General features: G+C 36.0%; 1 protein-coding gene across 2 annotated transcripts in view; it reads right to left on the reverse strand.

The window, feature by feature from the left end:
- The window catches only part of LOC104318002 (adhesion G protein-coupled receptor A3), a 316,671-nt gene that overhangs the window by 23,409 nt on the left and 276,700 nt on the right, over positions 1–16,562 (reverse strand). For both annotated transcript variants that reach the window (XM_069796696.1, XM_069796695.1), the window contains exon 17: positions 12,972–13,117. In XM_069796696.1, coding sequence (XP_069652797.1) covers positions 12,972–13,117 — 146 coding nt within the window. The remainder of the gene's footprint in view (positions 1–12,971; positions 13,118–16,562) is intronic.

The raw sequence follows: 16,562 nt of genomic DNA on the forward strand, positions 1-16,562 counted from the left end.
TGAATAAGCACTCAGTCATTACAGGCATAAAGTTTAATCTGGACATTCTATTTTGCTAAGGTATATTAAATATTATATATTTAAATTCTTTTAATCTGTATCATGAAAATTCCAGGGAATTTACTGAGTTTTATTTGTAAGTAGCAATAAACAATAATTTCCATCTATGAACCAAAATCTTCCTGTGATTAAATATGTGTAACTCCCAGCGATTCACTGAAAACCCGTTGTGGGTGCAGATGTTTCAGAGCAGAAGCTGGCCTAATTTTTTGTTATGTTTTATATAGTAACGTGGTACCTGAATAAAAATACCTGGAGGATCAGCAGCCAGTTTCTACAAGACTCACAACATTTCCAAACACTGACGGCATATTTGGAACACATTAGTTTCAAAGTCTCTTCTGTCAGAATTTGCTTGCATAATAAAACACAAGAGTTTCTTATGAAACCAACAAGGCTGTAGGAATGCAGCAGTAAATAAAGGTTTGGAAAATGAGAATACTGTTAGGAAAAATGCTTGTTTTAAGAATAACGGAATTGTAGGGTGGGAGCGAACATCAAGAGGTCATGTAGTCCACTCAAAAGCTCTGAGGCAGGGTCACATTAAACGTCTGTCACGACCGACTTGGCTTTATCTAATATATGTTAACAAATTGCTTATGACAGATTTTCCACAGCCTCCCAAGTAACTGGTTTTAATCATTGACTATTCTCATATTTTAAAATATTTTTCTAATATCAACCTATTTACCCCTTACTGCAACTTAAGCTTATTATTTATTGTCCTGTCTTCAATAACTTCAGAGAATTTTGTTATTAATACATTTTAAGCCTCTTATCAATGTTGTTATTAACACTCATAACTAGCAGTGAGGGTCCACAACTTGCAAGTGATTTGAGTTCATGTATTTCTTCTTTTTTCATGTTTACAACTGTCATTGCAAATAGGGAGTTAGAAACTTTCTTTAAAAAGTTTAGGATGAGGTTTTCAAACAAAATCACGTGAGTCCAGAAAGTCAAGCTCTAAACAGTGTAGGAAATATCATGATTTTTCTGATGGTACTGCACAAATATTCTCTTTTTCCTTTCCTGCCTTTTCAACTGTGGAACCTCTCAAGGGGTGTGTCACACCAACAGGGAGGTGATTTACTATCCCATTAAGAAATATCAGGAATAGGGTTTGAACAGAATTTACAGAAAATAGATAAGGATAGATATGGACTTTTAAAATACATGATAATTTTTTTACCTAACTTGAGTTTGCTTGTCTCTTACCTTGCCGCAGGCCGGTGTTCTCCCCTTTCAATTTCCTTTACTAATATCACCACCTCAGATGTCCTTATGACTTCTCCTTCCCTGTGTTAGAGCCTGACTGACCTCTTTGAGACTTTCTACAGTTCTCCCAAGGTCTGTATGTTGGTCTGCACTTTGTTTCAAGACTCATCCTTCACTTAGTTTTCTTTAAAGATTTCTTTGGATGCTTTTTTGTGTCATTTTCATACCGATTCTCTATTTTATTTTGAGTCAAAATTTCATCTCCTGCTGTACCTCTTGAACTCCTCTACTTCTCAGTTTCTATACTTTGAATCATTCCCCTGAGTTTCTCTCATTTACAATGTATGCTATTCTGCACAGGTAATTGTTCAACTGCCTCTGTAAAACACAACTTATAGCACTTTATAACAGTGCAAGACAAAGGTTGAAAAATTAGAAGGTCAATAGTCAGGAAATTCAGAATGCAAATTCTGAATACCTTGGCTGTACTGGAATTGTAATTTTTCCATGGAAAAACATGAAGTTTAAAGTGTTCAGTAGAAATAGCAGAGAAAAATACCATGTATGTACAAAGACCTATTCTACAGATAAGACCTGGCTTCCCTCTGCTATCATTTATGAACCATTGCAGGAACTCCACAGTAGGAAATTTTGAAGTAATTGATCCAGAAAATGTTACTCCAACTCCAACAGTCAATGACTGGCTTTTAATCTAACATATGAGAGCTCTATCTACTCTGGAAGTGATTCTTAGTACAGACCTTATCCTTTACTCAGAATACTAAAATTATAAAAGTTACATAAGAGAACTTTAATTTCCCAGCCTGCATTAACTTAGCTGCTGTGATTCATTTTTCTGTTTATGTTAAAAGGAAAAGAGATGATAAAAGCAAAAGGCAAAACTCTGAGGCATTGCTGTACAAGATGTAGCTTTGAACAATGAGCTGCCTTTCACTCTACAATTTATGCACCTTGCTCCTGAAGACTATTTCACTACTTACAGCCTTAGCAGTAATACAACTTTTCCTCCCAAGACTTTTGAGCCCTCCTTCCAAACAGGCATAAACTAGAGATTATCACACATATTTGGCACGATGTATGCATAGAATGAGTCAGGTCTGAAGCTGAATTTACAACAGTTACAGTTAAATATGCTCCAGCATATTTTATGTAACATGCGTATCTGTAGATTTCACCAGTCTTGTTTGTCCAAGGAATATATTTTTATTTCCTTGAATTTTTCCATTCATTAATATAGAAAAAATATTCTCAAATGTGAAAATTATGCATTTAAAACTATCATTGTTAAAAACACATATATGTGCATAAAAATATATATTTTGTTTCTATTGCTAGTTTGCTTTAGGATAACCCATGCACTTTTTATTGTTTAGCATTTGCTCTTTGAATCTAATACCTTTAAGCCAAAATTACTTTATGGAATAGTGGCAATGCATTGGTAGATGCACCATCTAATAAGACCTATGCCATGCTATAATTTAAATGCACAGTGATTGTACTGTACTGCAGTTATTATAGAATATTGAATAATTCTTGTCCTGGTTTCAGCTGGTTAACTGTCTTCCCAGTAGCTGGTACAGTGCTATGTTTTGAGTTCAGTATGCGAAGAATGTTGATAACACTGATGTTTTCAGTTGTTGCTAAGTAGTGTTTAGACTGAAGTCAAGGATTTTTCAGCTTCTCCTGCCCAGCCAGCGAGAAAGCTGGAGGGGCACAAGAAGTTGGCACAGGACAGAGCCAGGGCACCTGACCCAAACTGGCCAACAGGGTATTCCCTACCATGGGATGTCACATCCAGTATAGAAACTGGGAAGTGGGGGCAGGGAATCGCCGCTCGGGGACTGGCTGGGTGTCGGTCAGCAGGTGGTGAGCAATTGCACTGCGCATCATTTGTACATTCCAATCCTTTTATTATTACTGTTGTCATTTTATTAGTGTTATCATCATTATTAGTTTCTTCTTTCCTGTTGTATTAAACTGTTCTTATCTCAACTCAGGAGTTTTACTTCTTTTCCCGATTTTCTCCCCCATCCCACTGGGATGGGGGGGAGTGAGTGAGCGGCTGTGTGGTGCTTAGTTGCTGGCTGGTGTTAAACCATGACATTCTATATTACACTAGTTGGTTGCCTGTAGTGTTCTAGTTTCTGTGATACTGCAGTTTATCAGTCTGCACAACATACTTCACAATTCTTCATGTCTTATTATGTTTTCTTGCAACATCACTGTTTTCATTACAGTTGAGCTGGATGTATACAGACACCCCCTTAAAAGAGAGGTGTCCTGTAACAAGCTTTAAGTTCCATCTTTGTCACATAACAATTTTCATAAGAAAGAATTTGTATCTAATGTGACTCTGGCTTTATTTAAATAAAATGAATGCTTCGCTTTAAAATTTTCTTAATAATAAATGAGTACAATCATCCACAACTAAAAGTCAGATAGCCTTTACTGTAACTGTGGTGATATTATTTCATGCAGATGGGAATGCTTAGTTTTTTGTCCATACTGTGGCAATAAACACATTTGGAATTATCTTATGCATTTCTCTTTACAGCTTTTTTGCATAATCAAGTTTAATCTATACGACACCAGAGAATCATCTGAGAAAATATTTAGCTCTTTCAAATCTGATAAAGTTTTCTATGAAACCCCCATTGGAGTTTGAATATATTATCTTCAAGGATTTTTAGAACTTGCAAAATTTCCAATCAGCGTTTTACATTTTGCCTGGAGCAGCATATCAAAACATAGAGCATTTTATCAAGCTCACCCTACCCTCTAACTTATCCTCTACAATTATTTATATGACTAGCTTGAATTCTAGAAAGTGTTGAGGCAAGGAATAGCGTTACAAGAATTCTCAATTTCCAGGAAATACCTAGATGTGAACTGATGATTAAAGCAGATGAAAATTCAAACTAATACAGTTCTGCAGATCAGCATGTTGCAGTTACAGCCTTTCAAACCTGAAAATGTCAGAGGAATCATCATAAATCTCCCTGAAGCTCACAATTTTGCAAGCTTGCAAATGCCATTACTCATGTAGGTAAAATTTCTAAGTCCCAAGACTATCATTCCCTCATTAAATGACTAGGTATCAGTCAGATGTTGTAATTTTCTTTTTTTGGTTATGTTTGTCAGTAGCATTAGAACTAGGGAGAGTTTCAGCTGAACGGGTCTTGATATGTGACTTGCTATGCTACTTCATAGCTTGTTTACAAGTAATGAGTTGACATACGTTTCTTTTGCAATAACCATAAACCATTTCTTTTCATCTATACTAAGTAGCTCAGACCCTGTTCTTTAAACAAAGACAATAAAACTTCATCTTCTACCTCAACATCTCTTAAAGATTTGGTATTATTGGATTTCTACTGTGGAAAGTGTCAACATCATGTGTATCTCACCTGTATCTTGGCTAATGAAGCTACAGCAGTAACAAAATCCATTTTCTACATTGATAATAACATGCTCTTGAAATAAGATCAAATCAAGGAGGCACCTCTGTTCCAGGCATCTTTCCCTTAAAGCATTTGATAGTGCATTCAGGTCAGATTTGAAGAATAATTTTGCCAACTAGGAAATGACAACAAACTTTTGAAATACTTCCCGTCTGAGTCTTGATTCACAAGCCAGATGAAGTGAAACTAAAAGTACAGCAGGTGGCTCTCTGACCATCTTGCCCCTAACAACATAATAATTCAGTCACTCACCTTGAAGGTGGAGAAGTGAAGTTCTAATCACTTCTCCTGTTTGATTCAGAGTAGGCAGGAAAATACCTCCATGCTATGACACCATACACTGGAAATCCAATGCCATCTACAATGAACATTTACGTGGCCTATGCAAAGTGCAACAGCTTTCTCAGGGTACCACTGACAATATATTGGCACTTGAATCTCCTTAATATTTTAATAATTTGGTTTTACTGAAAATGTTCTTGTGTGGAACAATTAATTCAAAGCTGAATTAAACATTTTCTTTGACCTAAGATAATTTCCCCCCATATAATGGAAATGCACTTAGCTTCAGGCTGAAATTGAATAAGAAGAATTCATGAAAATGTTTCCCTTATCACCATTTTATACCCTTTTCTACTGCAGATCTTTCAGATACATTTCTAGCTAGCAATAACATGGCTCTGGCTATAATCCATGACTCCATTTGACCATATATCAGCCTTTTAAGAGTGATCATATTAAATAGCTTGTAATACCAGTATGTCCCTAAAGTATCAAACCAACTTCCAGACACCTTTAGGTTCTGCAGTCCTCTCTCCCCATCTCACTAATGATGAACAGACTTAAACTGCCTGTTCTTAGGCTTCTCTTTTTTGGTACCTCTAGCTTTTACACCTCAGGTGGCAGCATCTTTGCCATAACAATGATTTTTTTTTGTAAGCACAAGAAGTTGGGATGGGACAGAGCCAGGGCACCTGACCCAAACTGGCCAACAGGGTATTCCATACCATGGGATGTCACATCTAGTGTATAAACTGGGGGGAGTGGGGGCGGCGGATCGCTGCTCGGGGACTAGCTGGGTGTCGATTGGTGGGTGATGAGCAATTGCACTGCGCATCATTTGTACATTCCAATCCTTTTATTACTGCTGTTGTCATTTTATTAGTGTTATTATCATTATTAGTTTCTTCTTTTCTGTTGTATTAAACTGTTCTTATCTCAACCCACGTGTTTTAATTCTTTTCCCGATCTTCTCCCCCATCCCCCTGGGTGGAGGGGGGAGCAAGTGAGCGGCTGTGTGGTGCTTAGTTGCTGGCTGGGGTTAAACCATGACATAGTGGTACTGCTGCATCATTAGCTGTGTTGTGTCATCTTTGAATGACAGAGTTATTAAAATTGTCTTCAGAATACAGCATTGTTCAAAAGATTAGCTCTATAATTAAACAAAAATTTTGAAATGGCTCTTATCCTTAGATTATTTTAATATCCAGTAAAATAGTATACTAGATTATTTTGATGTTGAATATAAGCCTTATTTTGGTGAATAAAACTAAAACAATAGCTGGAAGGAAAACATGGCTTCTCTTTTGTTCAATTTTTATCAAATACAAAATTTTAAAAGTGTTATTTCAGCAATATGGCCTTTCTCCTTCTTGGGAAATATGATAAATATTGAAACAAGAAATATGGGAATAGTGATTTGCAGATAATATGCATGAAAGCAGCTGTTGCACTCCATGTTCTTTTTAGGAACTTAGGGTATTGAGGCTACAAGCAGCCTTGTGAATATATGAGGATTGCAAAAACTTCATTATTCAATAATGAATCAAACTAATTACAGCACAATTTGAAAATGATCTAAAAATATTCATTGGAAAAGACAATTTTCTAGTCTTAACTTCCAATAACTAAAATAAGAAGCATTGATAATGATATGAGAGACATTAGTTAAACCTCCTGATGACTGACCCTGCCCACATCAAAATATTCTGTCCTCCAAGCAAAGAATGCAACTAAGTATTTAAATTACAGCCAACTTCCCTGAGCATGGTATAGTAGATTTTCAGTGAGACTGTTGCCTTACTGTACCATGGTTCATGCAACTGGTGAAAACCTTACTCGCAGGGAGACATCACTTCAGCTTACTCTCCAAAGACAGAACTGTGTCTATTCTAATAGTAAAGCCTGAACTACAGAGATCTCCTCAGGGCTTCCAAGAATTCTGCCCTGTGGCATTTCCCATTTATTTCAACATATACAAACTACAGATGGTTGTTAAGGAAAAGGCAGATAATCCCTTGGGATAATCAGGCCTAAATTTAAACTTTACAGAGGTTTGGTATGTTCACTGTGGGAAGGAAAAATCGGCTTCCATGGATCAAGATTAGAGGAATTAATATTTAAGGGCATACCATAAAGAAGAAAACAATGGACTGTAATTGATTCTTTTCATCTGACCTCTTTCTCTCTCCCTCTCTCTCAATCGTTGTTTGATACTAGAAGACATGAATTTGTGAGAGCCAGTGCTAATGAAAAATGCAGTAGAACTTAACTGCATTTCAGAGCTGCTGGTGTCAAGGGGGCAAGTAATGTCTGTGTCTGTCAGAATGTAAATTCAGTCACTTCATATGATTCACACTCAAGATCCAGAAAAGAACGTGGCCAAGAAAATGACATGACATATTTGGCAAACTTGATGTTTAATAGAGAATTTGTTATCATGGTCAAATTTTGATCCCCCATTACACTGCTATTATGCTGCAATAAATTATAGCCAACTTGTTATAACTGATAGGGAAAATTTTCTAGATCCCGAGAGTAACAAAGATCATTTCCTGAAGACCTTTTCAACCTCAGGAATATTAGAAACCATTAGTTCTTTTCATTCTAGGGTTTTTCTCTGGTAAAGGACATAATCATTCTTTAAAAAAATAAATGTAAGAAGTCTTTAGTCTTTATAACTGAAGTGTTTTTAGTACCTCCATTGTGGTGCAAAATCATCATGTGCCCATTTTCAATGACATCATGAATATTGTTGTGTGCAACTCAAATTCAGGAAATAGCTTGCTTTATTGGTAACTTATTCCGTAAAAATTGCCACATCATCTATTTATGATGGAAGTCACAACACTTCCAGCTAGGCTCTCTTCAGACCTGCAGTTAGGCAAATGCAGCAGTACATAGCAATAGATCCATTTGTGCCCATGAGTTGGTTTCCAGCTTGTCAGAATTCAGATCAAGCATCCAAATGTTCATCCCGAGACAAGCAGGGTTAACACTGTGAGCCAAGCACTAAGCAGATGCCACGACCCCTGTGGTATCATGCAAGCCTGTAAAATCTCCTTACTGCAAGACAAGAGCTGCTCATCAAAGGACTGGTTGACACAAAACAAAGGAGAGGGTTTTCCTGGATTTGAAAGTTTAGCATGGTTTCTCCTCTTTGCAGTGAAAGAATTTAACATATTTCAGTGTCACAAAGACACTTAGCTACTGTTTAGCTGGATACTACTGAGGAATGTTTAGGTAGCTGAGCGAAATGAGCCAGGGAATGACACTGAAGAGCTGCTGCCACTTTTACAGGAGAGGGGGAGGATGCAAGTGGAGCACTATCGCATCTTGCACATCCCTGTGATCAGGGTGTAGGTTGTTAGTTATTGCTACACTGCAAACATAGCCCACAAGGAAGACCCCTGTTGTTGCTGCTTCCAGGACATCACTCAGTACTCTGGAAGTGTATGGATGATGTACAGAAACTTGCCCATATAGAACCTGATACAGAATAGCAGAGACACACACACACACACACGCACGTACGCATCTGTTAGCAGATATTACAGTTCAACTGAACCACTTCAGTTCTCACCTACTATTTCTAGGTCTGTTCTCTGTGCAAGTTAAAGGACAGTTTCTATAAACAGTTAAGACATTTAAAAATATATGAAATATGCAAACAGCTTTCTCATTCTAAAAATGATTCTTAACTTTTAAAATTATTTGAAGTTGAAAACAATAAGAGAATGGAATTGAAGTCAGTGATATTAACTGTAGGTGCTCTGAGTGTGCTGCTGAAAACTGATTTAATTAGCCTGAGTTATGATCTTCCCAAAATTCTCTATGTTCATTTTTAATAGCCATAGTACTAAGCCTAGTACTTTGAATACAAAGGGAAGGACACACAATCCATTCCTAAATTGCTACTACAGCTAGATATACAGTTTTTCTAAGGCACTGCATGAGGTACTTTTCCTAGAAGCCCCAAAATTTTAGTAAGAACCTTTTAAAAAACTTATCAAGATATATTAAATAATAAACAAGATGAAGTTTAGCAGAGACAGTGACATCACCTGTTATCCACTTTGCAGTTGATTCTGCAGCCTTATGTATGCACATTGATGTTTTTTCATGACAGATATAGCATATTGGACTTTCTGTAATCTGAAGTTTGCCATATTATTTATCTTGCAAGATGTTCGTTGAATAAAAGAGGATGGAGGAAATTAGGAGACGTATTTGTAGTTAACCCTGAGATAAAAGGTAACTTAATTATCTGTCTCCTTAACACCAATCTCTGGCTCAGCTGGCAGCTTATTTAATTTTATTTTAAATGTTTAAAGTGCAATTGTGCTCAGTAATTATCTTATTAAAAACGATAGTAGCCTAGGTTTTTTTTCTGTCTTTCTGGAAAGGAATGATTTTAACAGAATATCTTTCAGAAATATTTTCTGCTTGGTCTGTGCTCCTGTCTAATCTGTATGTGCACAGAGCATCACATGAAATAAGCACGCACATATCAGGTATAAAAACTAATACTACCCGTGCCTCAGCTTGGGCTGATAAGTTTTGTACATTGCAAGTAATAGCTGAATCTTGCATGCCCCTTTGTCTTTGTTGGCAAAATCTGACTTCAGATGAATCAGAAGTCAAACTCTGCCAGGTTTAACAAAATCCCATGGAGGATGAACATATAGAATTATTTATTTCTATTAAGAATACCAGAGAGTATATTTTACAGGAAGTAATTTCATTATCTATTGAAGTGCTAGGGTTCAGCATTTCAATACACAAAATTCAATGATGCATTAATTTGATCCACCTAACTAGCATCCAGGCACATTTAGTGAAAAATGCCAGAATTGTTACAGTTGGTTCCAGCCAAAGTGATAGGCCCCAAGAGCTTTAACTCTATAATTAACAGATAATACACCCTGTATAATATATATAATAAAATATATATAGTGTATAATGTTTAACATACATGATGTATCATATAATAAATGATTAATGTATAAAAAGAGGCAATATTCAAAATCGCATCACCATGAAGAACAAGTTTCAGTAAAATTACGCTGCAAAAAGATTTCAAGTTTGATCGTTGTATCTAGAACACAGAAAACCAGTTTTATGTAATAGGATACATCCTGCCACAGCTCAAGGAAAGCTGGGAGGAAAAGATCAAGTGTACCTCATTTGTTTTACTTCTGCAGATGAACATGCAAATAGCAGGCAGAGAAACTGAAGCAAATGTTACATGCAAATGCCCTTTTCTACTGACAGGTAGGGTCTCCTTTTAGATATTTTGGTATTTATTTTCACTATATTTCAGCTACTTCTAGAGCAGATCAAGCTCCTGAAAAAAACGTGGTGAGAGAATTTTTATCATTTTTTGGTAAATTCCACGTCATAGATTTGTGTATTGATTTTCGGCAGTAGCCCCACTTACTGCCTCATGAAAGATATCCGTACATCTCATACAGCAAGTACATATACAAGGAATACAAAAACACTCATATGTGTACTGGAAACCCAGCCTATCATATACATCCATTACCAGAAAAGACTGAAGGAGAACAGCAAAGTGTACAGCTCTTGCCAAGCACATTCATGTATTTGTGTTCAACAAAACCTGAACACAAGTCAAACTAGGTCTATCAACAGGGATTACTGACAAACTACCTCTCATTTAAAAGTGTCTTGCAGACTGTATTATATGCTTCCTAGCACTGGTGGTCCTGACATACAAAAAAGCTTAACTCAATCTCCATTTGAACAAACTTTATATAATTTAGCTATCTACTGGTGTCAAATGGAGACAAAAATTAACACTCCCTCACCCAAACCCAGACCTGGACAAACTGCAATGTTCTCTCTCATGTACCTGAGGCACAGTATGTATAAAGGCTTGCATCAGCTTATAGATAGAAGAAGACCATCTAGTTAAAACATTTCTTATAAATGATTACACTGAAATATAAGCATCTTAAATGGATTTTATGGAAATATTATGATACAGAATAATTCTGATTTTAATTTTATTAAAACCAGGAAAGTTAAAATGCCCATAAAAATGATCATTATCATTCTAAAAGAACAAGAATTACTAATTATGAGTTTGGCATTTTCTTGCGTAAAGCAATTTTTTCATTTTCCATATACTATGCCCATTTTCTACATGAAATGAAATTGATCCTTACTACTTTGAATCTAGTACTAACCATTATGAAATCATATTAGACATTTCAGTGCCTGTGTCTCTAGGACATATGGTGCCCTGAGTGAGAAAAATAACTTAGAATCATTGTACTTAGCTATTAAACAATAACACTCATGTTCTCTCACAGCTAAAAGGAGGTTTATAATTTCTATTACTAAACTTAAATTATCTACTGTTTATTTTCACTGTCTGAGAACCTCAACGTGACTGGTACAACAAAGATTCTAGTTAGAGTAATGTTTTCTGTAACCTGTCTATTGTTTTCCAACTCAAACAAGATTTGAATTTGAAGAACATACACTATGCTGGGTCTATTTAACCTGTAATAATTTTCTACCTTAACAGCCACACTGCAGCATTTGAAAATTTTGCCATGAGCTAGTAACTGAAAGAGTGAAATTCTCATCTGTGAAGAATGGTATAGTAAATCATGGATTAGCAAAGTCAGGCACTCTAAGTGAAAGTAAACCCTCCTCTTTACACCTAATGTTCAATATGGCTCTTCACTATACAAATTTTATGTTAACTTTAATCAATTTCATCTCGAGAAAGAAAATGTTTTAAAAAGCAGAAAACTAATTGTGGTAATAAAGATTTCACTCAGCAGAATCAGAGAGCAAAACACAATTCATCTTCCTACAGACTTTTAACAAGTTGTGACAACCTCACGCAGCCATCTATAAATGTTACTTAATAAACATTTTGTGTTCAAAATAATATAAGCTAAGTCTGTTTAAAAGAATACACTAATCTGATTTTTTTCACAGTAAAGCCATAAAAAATAGAATTCGTATTTTCTGTCTTTCACTATAAAACTGAGGTCTTTAGTCTGAATTGACCATTCAAGTTTTTCCATGATCTGTGGGGAAAGAGAGGCACCTCCATAAGACAATTCAACCTGTCCTCACACAAACATCCAAGACAGATGGGAGGAATTTTCCTCTGGAAGTTCCTCTCTGTCACAGTGTCCCTCCAAAATCTATACGGGGACACTAGATAACTTTGGCTAATACCTAACTTTTTGACAGCTAAAGTGAAAAAAGATGAATCCATCTTCTCATGCCTTTGGTTGTCAATCCTAGTTTGTGATAAGTTGGGGTTTTTTTCTGTGCAGGCTGACTATTTTGGCTTGAAGTTTCAGCATCTCTTAGGCATCTTGTTAAAATTCTTACTGCATTACACCTGCCATGCTGTCAGAGACAGGTTAGTTAGTCTGCTCGATCTAGGAAGCTGATGGGAAGTCCAGACTTTCAGTTGCTCCTGTAATAGCATTAGATCTCCGATGTGGAATGAGGAAGGTTGCTATCAGGTTACGAGGCAATCAATACAAGTGTGGGCAAGATTTACAGCAGAATAGATAAGGGTAAAGGGAGAGTCATCGTAGCGTAGTTTCTGATGATTAAATAATGCCTTAACCCAGAAGCAAGCCAGTTTTTTTTCCTCCATAAGAAACCAACAGAAACATTTGAATTGCTCCTGTTCAGATAAAGGTATCTGAACCTAGCCAATACCAGTTCTGCATGTTTCCATCTCCCGAGTAGAGTTAACTATTAGCGTACAATAAATATTCAAATTTTTACATACACCAAAGTGACTCAGTTCTTTATGGATCCTATTTATAGTCTGTAAAAAGTAAAGAATACAGAAATAAAAGTGAGAGGTTGTTTAAAATTTCTATGTTTTAGGAATACATAAAAAAAATAAATACAGCTAATATTCCATACCTGAGTAGTGGTTGCTTTGGATAAGATGATTGGTCACTGTTTTGGCATGGCTGAGGTTTTTTTGTGACTTGCTTATAAATATTCCTGGCAGTTACTCCAATCCATAGCATAGTAGAGAGTGTAGAATAATGTAGTACTATACCAACCTAAGAAAAGAGTGGACGGTTAAACAAGTCAGTAAATGGATCAGTAAAACAAGAGTTTTAGAAGAATCTTACTGCATAACTGTACAAGCAAACAGATTTTTTTAACTTAATTTGTAAGTGCATTAATTTTGTCTTTCTCTCTGGTTATTTCTCACCAGGGAATACACTTCTAAAAAGCAGATAGAATCAGTTATTTAATCTATCATAGATAATATCTGTGATACCAGAAGGTATGTTACAAAACCAAAACTGTAAAGACATTTGTTTTCTAAGAATCTGATTAATGACAACTATTTACACCTGGATTTAAAGTGATGCAAAGGTTAGTTTGTATTGCAAGCCTCGTTAGCTTATCATGACAATGCAATTTAAAAATGAATGAGAGGTCAGTATTTTTGCTTGCTATTATGCTACTATTTCCTTTCATTTTTCAGGAATATCCTGCTGTAGTTCCCTCTCAGCTGCATATAGCCAAGGTTGACTTCTTGTAATGGGATCAGTGCTATTTGCCTAAAACCAGATTATTTTCAGACATATTTTAAGGAACTTATAAACTTGGCTATACATTTTTTAAAATTAAATGACAGATCTTGGCATCCTCCCTTAAAAGGAGATACAAACTCTCAATAGTGTTATTATCATTTTGTCCCCAAGAAACCGTTTTGTTTATCACTGAAAGTAAAATAAAGTACAAACACCTCTAAAATACGAACTTCCTTGTTATGTTAGTAATTGTTATTCATTACTATGGAAACAGTAATTGGAATTTTATCCAATCTCCAGTGCTTTATTACATCAGCTAAGTCTCCATCTGATTATATAAAATGAGGTTACCTTTGAAGCAATAACCTGACATTTTGCAGTGAGAAGTAAAATATTGCTATAATTGGAAAGCATATAAATGTTTAAGGAATACAGAGAATTGCTGAATAAAGCTAACACAAATCTATTATAATGTTTTATTTGAACCAGTGTTCATTTTTGCTCAACTTAAAATAATTGATGGGTAAAGGAAAAAACTCCATGAAATTTGTTTATATTTAGTAATATAGCACAAAACTTGAAGATAGCAGCAAATACCATCAACAGAAAACCCTTTGTAATTTTCTCTGGGACTTGTCTGACAGATTAGAGAAGGGAATATAAAGCCTTCATAGCTGTTGTCGCTTGAGGTAAAAGAAGCAAAAATAAGAGAATGAGACAACTTTGTACCATCAGCTGGCAGACGTTGCCAGTTCAGTGGCTAGTGCTGTCTGGACTTAGTTCATATGCAGCTTGCAGCATTTCTGTAGGGACTCAGTGAATATGACCATGAGCTAAGGGGGGAGTGAAAGAGTAAGGCAGAAGGAAGAAGAGGGTGAGAAGAAAGGGAAAGAAAAAGGAGGTGGGAACCATGAGAAAGAACTGGAAAAATTCTAGGGATTCGGTTCATAACCTCTTTCTCATTCCACTATAGCACTGCTACTATATATTCTGTAATTATTCTATGCAAATGTGCCAAAGAGTCTATAAGAATATGAACAGCAGGGATGAATTCCATGTGAGAAGGCACCTACATGTGAAATTTGGCAACATATATGGCCATATATACAGCATAATTAGCCACTTAAGTGAAGAATGAGATTCCTAAAAATAGTCCAATAAAACAATTTTATTGAAATTTTAAGGAGGCAACTGAACTGAAAACATCATTGCTATGCCACACCTTAGTCACGTTACTTTTCTTCACAGTGTGCTGATACTTCAGCAACTTAGTTCCTTGTGATACATGGACAAATCAAACAAACATGGACAAGAGACAGAAGTGTTATCATCTTCTGTTCTAACTCTTCAATAATATGCCTCTTTCTCTCTGTCTCAAAAAAAAAAAAATCAATTTGCATTTCTTGCTCAAAGGAAAAGAGGATATATCCTGATGATACAGGACCTCCTCATGACTGACAGATTTGAAGGACAATGGTGACAATCTGGAGATAAAACATATATAACACAACAAAAATGTGGAATTTGGAAGGGTGTACTGGGCTGTTATGCTAAATTCCAGAGGAAAGCATACCCTTTGCTCTGTGTCACAATGATTTTGTTTCTCACTTCCCATCACAAAATATGCTTTCTGGACTAGAATTTTGCTCTTATTCATTCACTAATAATAATCGGTAAAGAAATGTTTGTCACACCTCATCTTGAAAATTCAGTGTTTCAAAGTGGTGGGCTTTGCTCTCTGCCTCTTCCTTCCCCATATCTCCACACTGACATCAGTTGTGCATGGAGATGCATTTTCCTCACTGTTGCACTTAGGGGCTGTGGCTGCATGCTCTTTTGTCCCCTTCAGTGGGACCACCTCTTCCTAGCTCTCTTAAGCTAGGAAGACATCTGAGCCCTATCCTAGAAATACACAAGATACCAACACATGACATGGAAGGGGAAGACAAAGCTCAACAGAAAGGGAAACAGGACAAAGATAGTTTTGTTCAGTAAACTCTCACTTAACTCTGTTGGCAAATTTAAACCTTAGGTTTATGCAACAAAGGTCCAGGGTACAAATTTATCTGTGTATATCTTGTTACTGGATTTGTGCCTCTGTAAAGCTTAAAAGGCCAATAAATAGACATAAATTAAATACCCAGGTGTACACTTAAAACTATTTTCACTATAACCAGAACTTTTGTATTTCATATAGAATCGTGTGGGAAGCATCAAGTTTTCCACACAGAACAAAGGATTATGATTGAATATACGAAAGTGATGACCTGTATTCATAAGAAGGTTTTCCACTGACAGGCCAAATGGTACAGAAAGAACTGTCAGGACACATGCATTTAAGACAGCACTGCAGCTAAAGCTATTTAATAACCACAGTTATATGGTGAAAATTTTCTTGTTTCCTTGGACTCATTTTTCCATGTCCTGTATTCTTAGAACTCTTATCTTTGGGAATAAGCACCAGCCTACTGAATAGAAGATTATGCTTTTCTACAGTAAGAAGATGCTCTCTGTATGTGCCCCTTCAATAAATTTCAGTTCCTTAGAGGTAACTTAAGTTCCATACCTTGCAGTTACCATGGTAATGACCAGAATACACATTTATGCAAAGCATTTTGGCACAAAAAGCTCTCTTGATCAGCTTTAACTTGCACACGAATTTCTTTGTTTTCCCCTAGTTTTTAATTTCATTTCTTCTTTTCAAAGGTAATCATATTTCAGATAAGATTGTCCTTCTTCAGCCAGTTCTATTTAAAGGAGGATATGGTTATGCACTGACATTCCAATTACACTGCTAATCCTGCACTGAAAGTGATTCTTTTCAGTGAGATGGAAGGGATTCAGGAATTTCTCTGTGGTCTATAACACCACTGGATGTGAATATTTAATGATCTTAAAACATTTAGCCTTAGAACAACCCTGTGCTCCCTTCACAGGTAGAAAATTTAGAGCAAGTTGAGAC

This window comes from Haliaeetus albicilla, chromosome 11 (genome assembly GCF_947461875.1).
Source record: "Haliaeetus albicilla chromosome 11, bHalAlb1.1, whole genome shotgun sequence".
NCBI classification, from domain to species: domain Eukaryota; kingdom Metazoa; phylum Chordata; class Aves; order Accipitriformes; family Accipitridae; genus Haliaeetus; species Haliaeetus albicilla.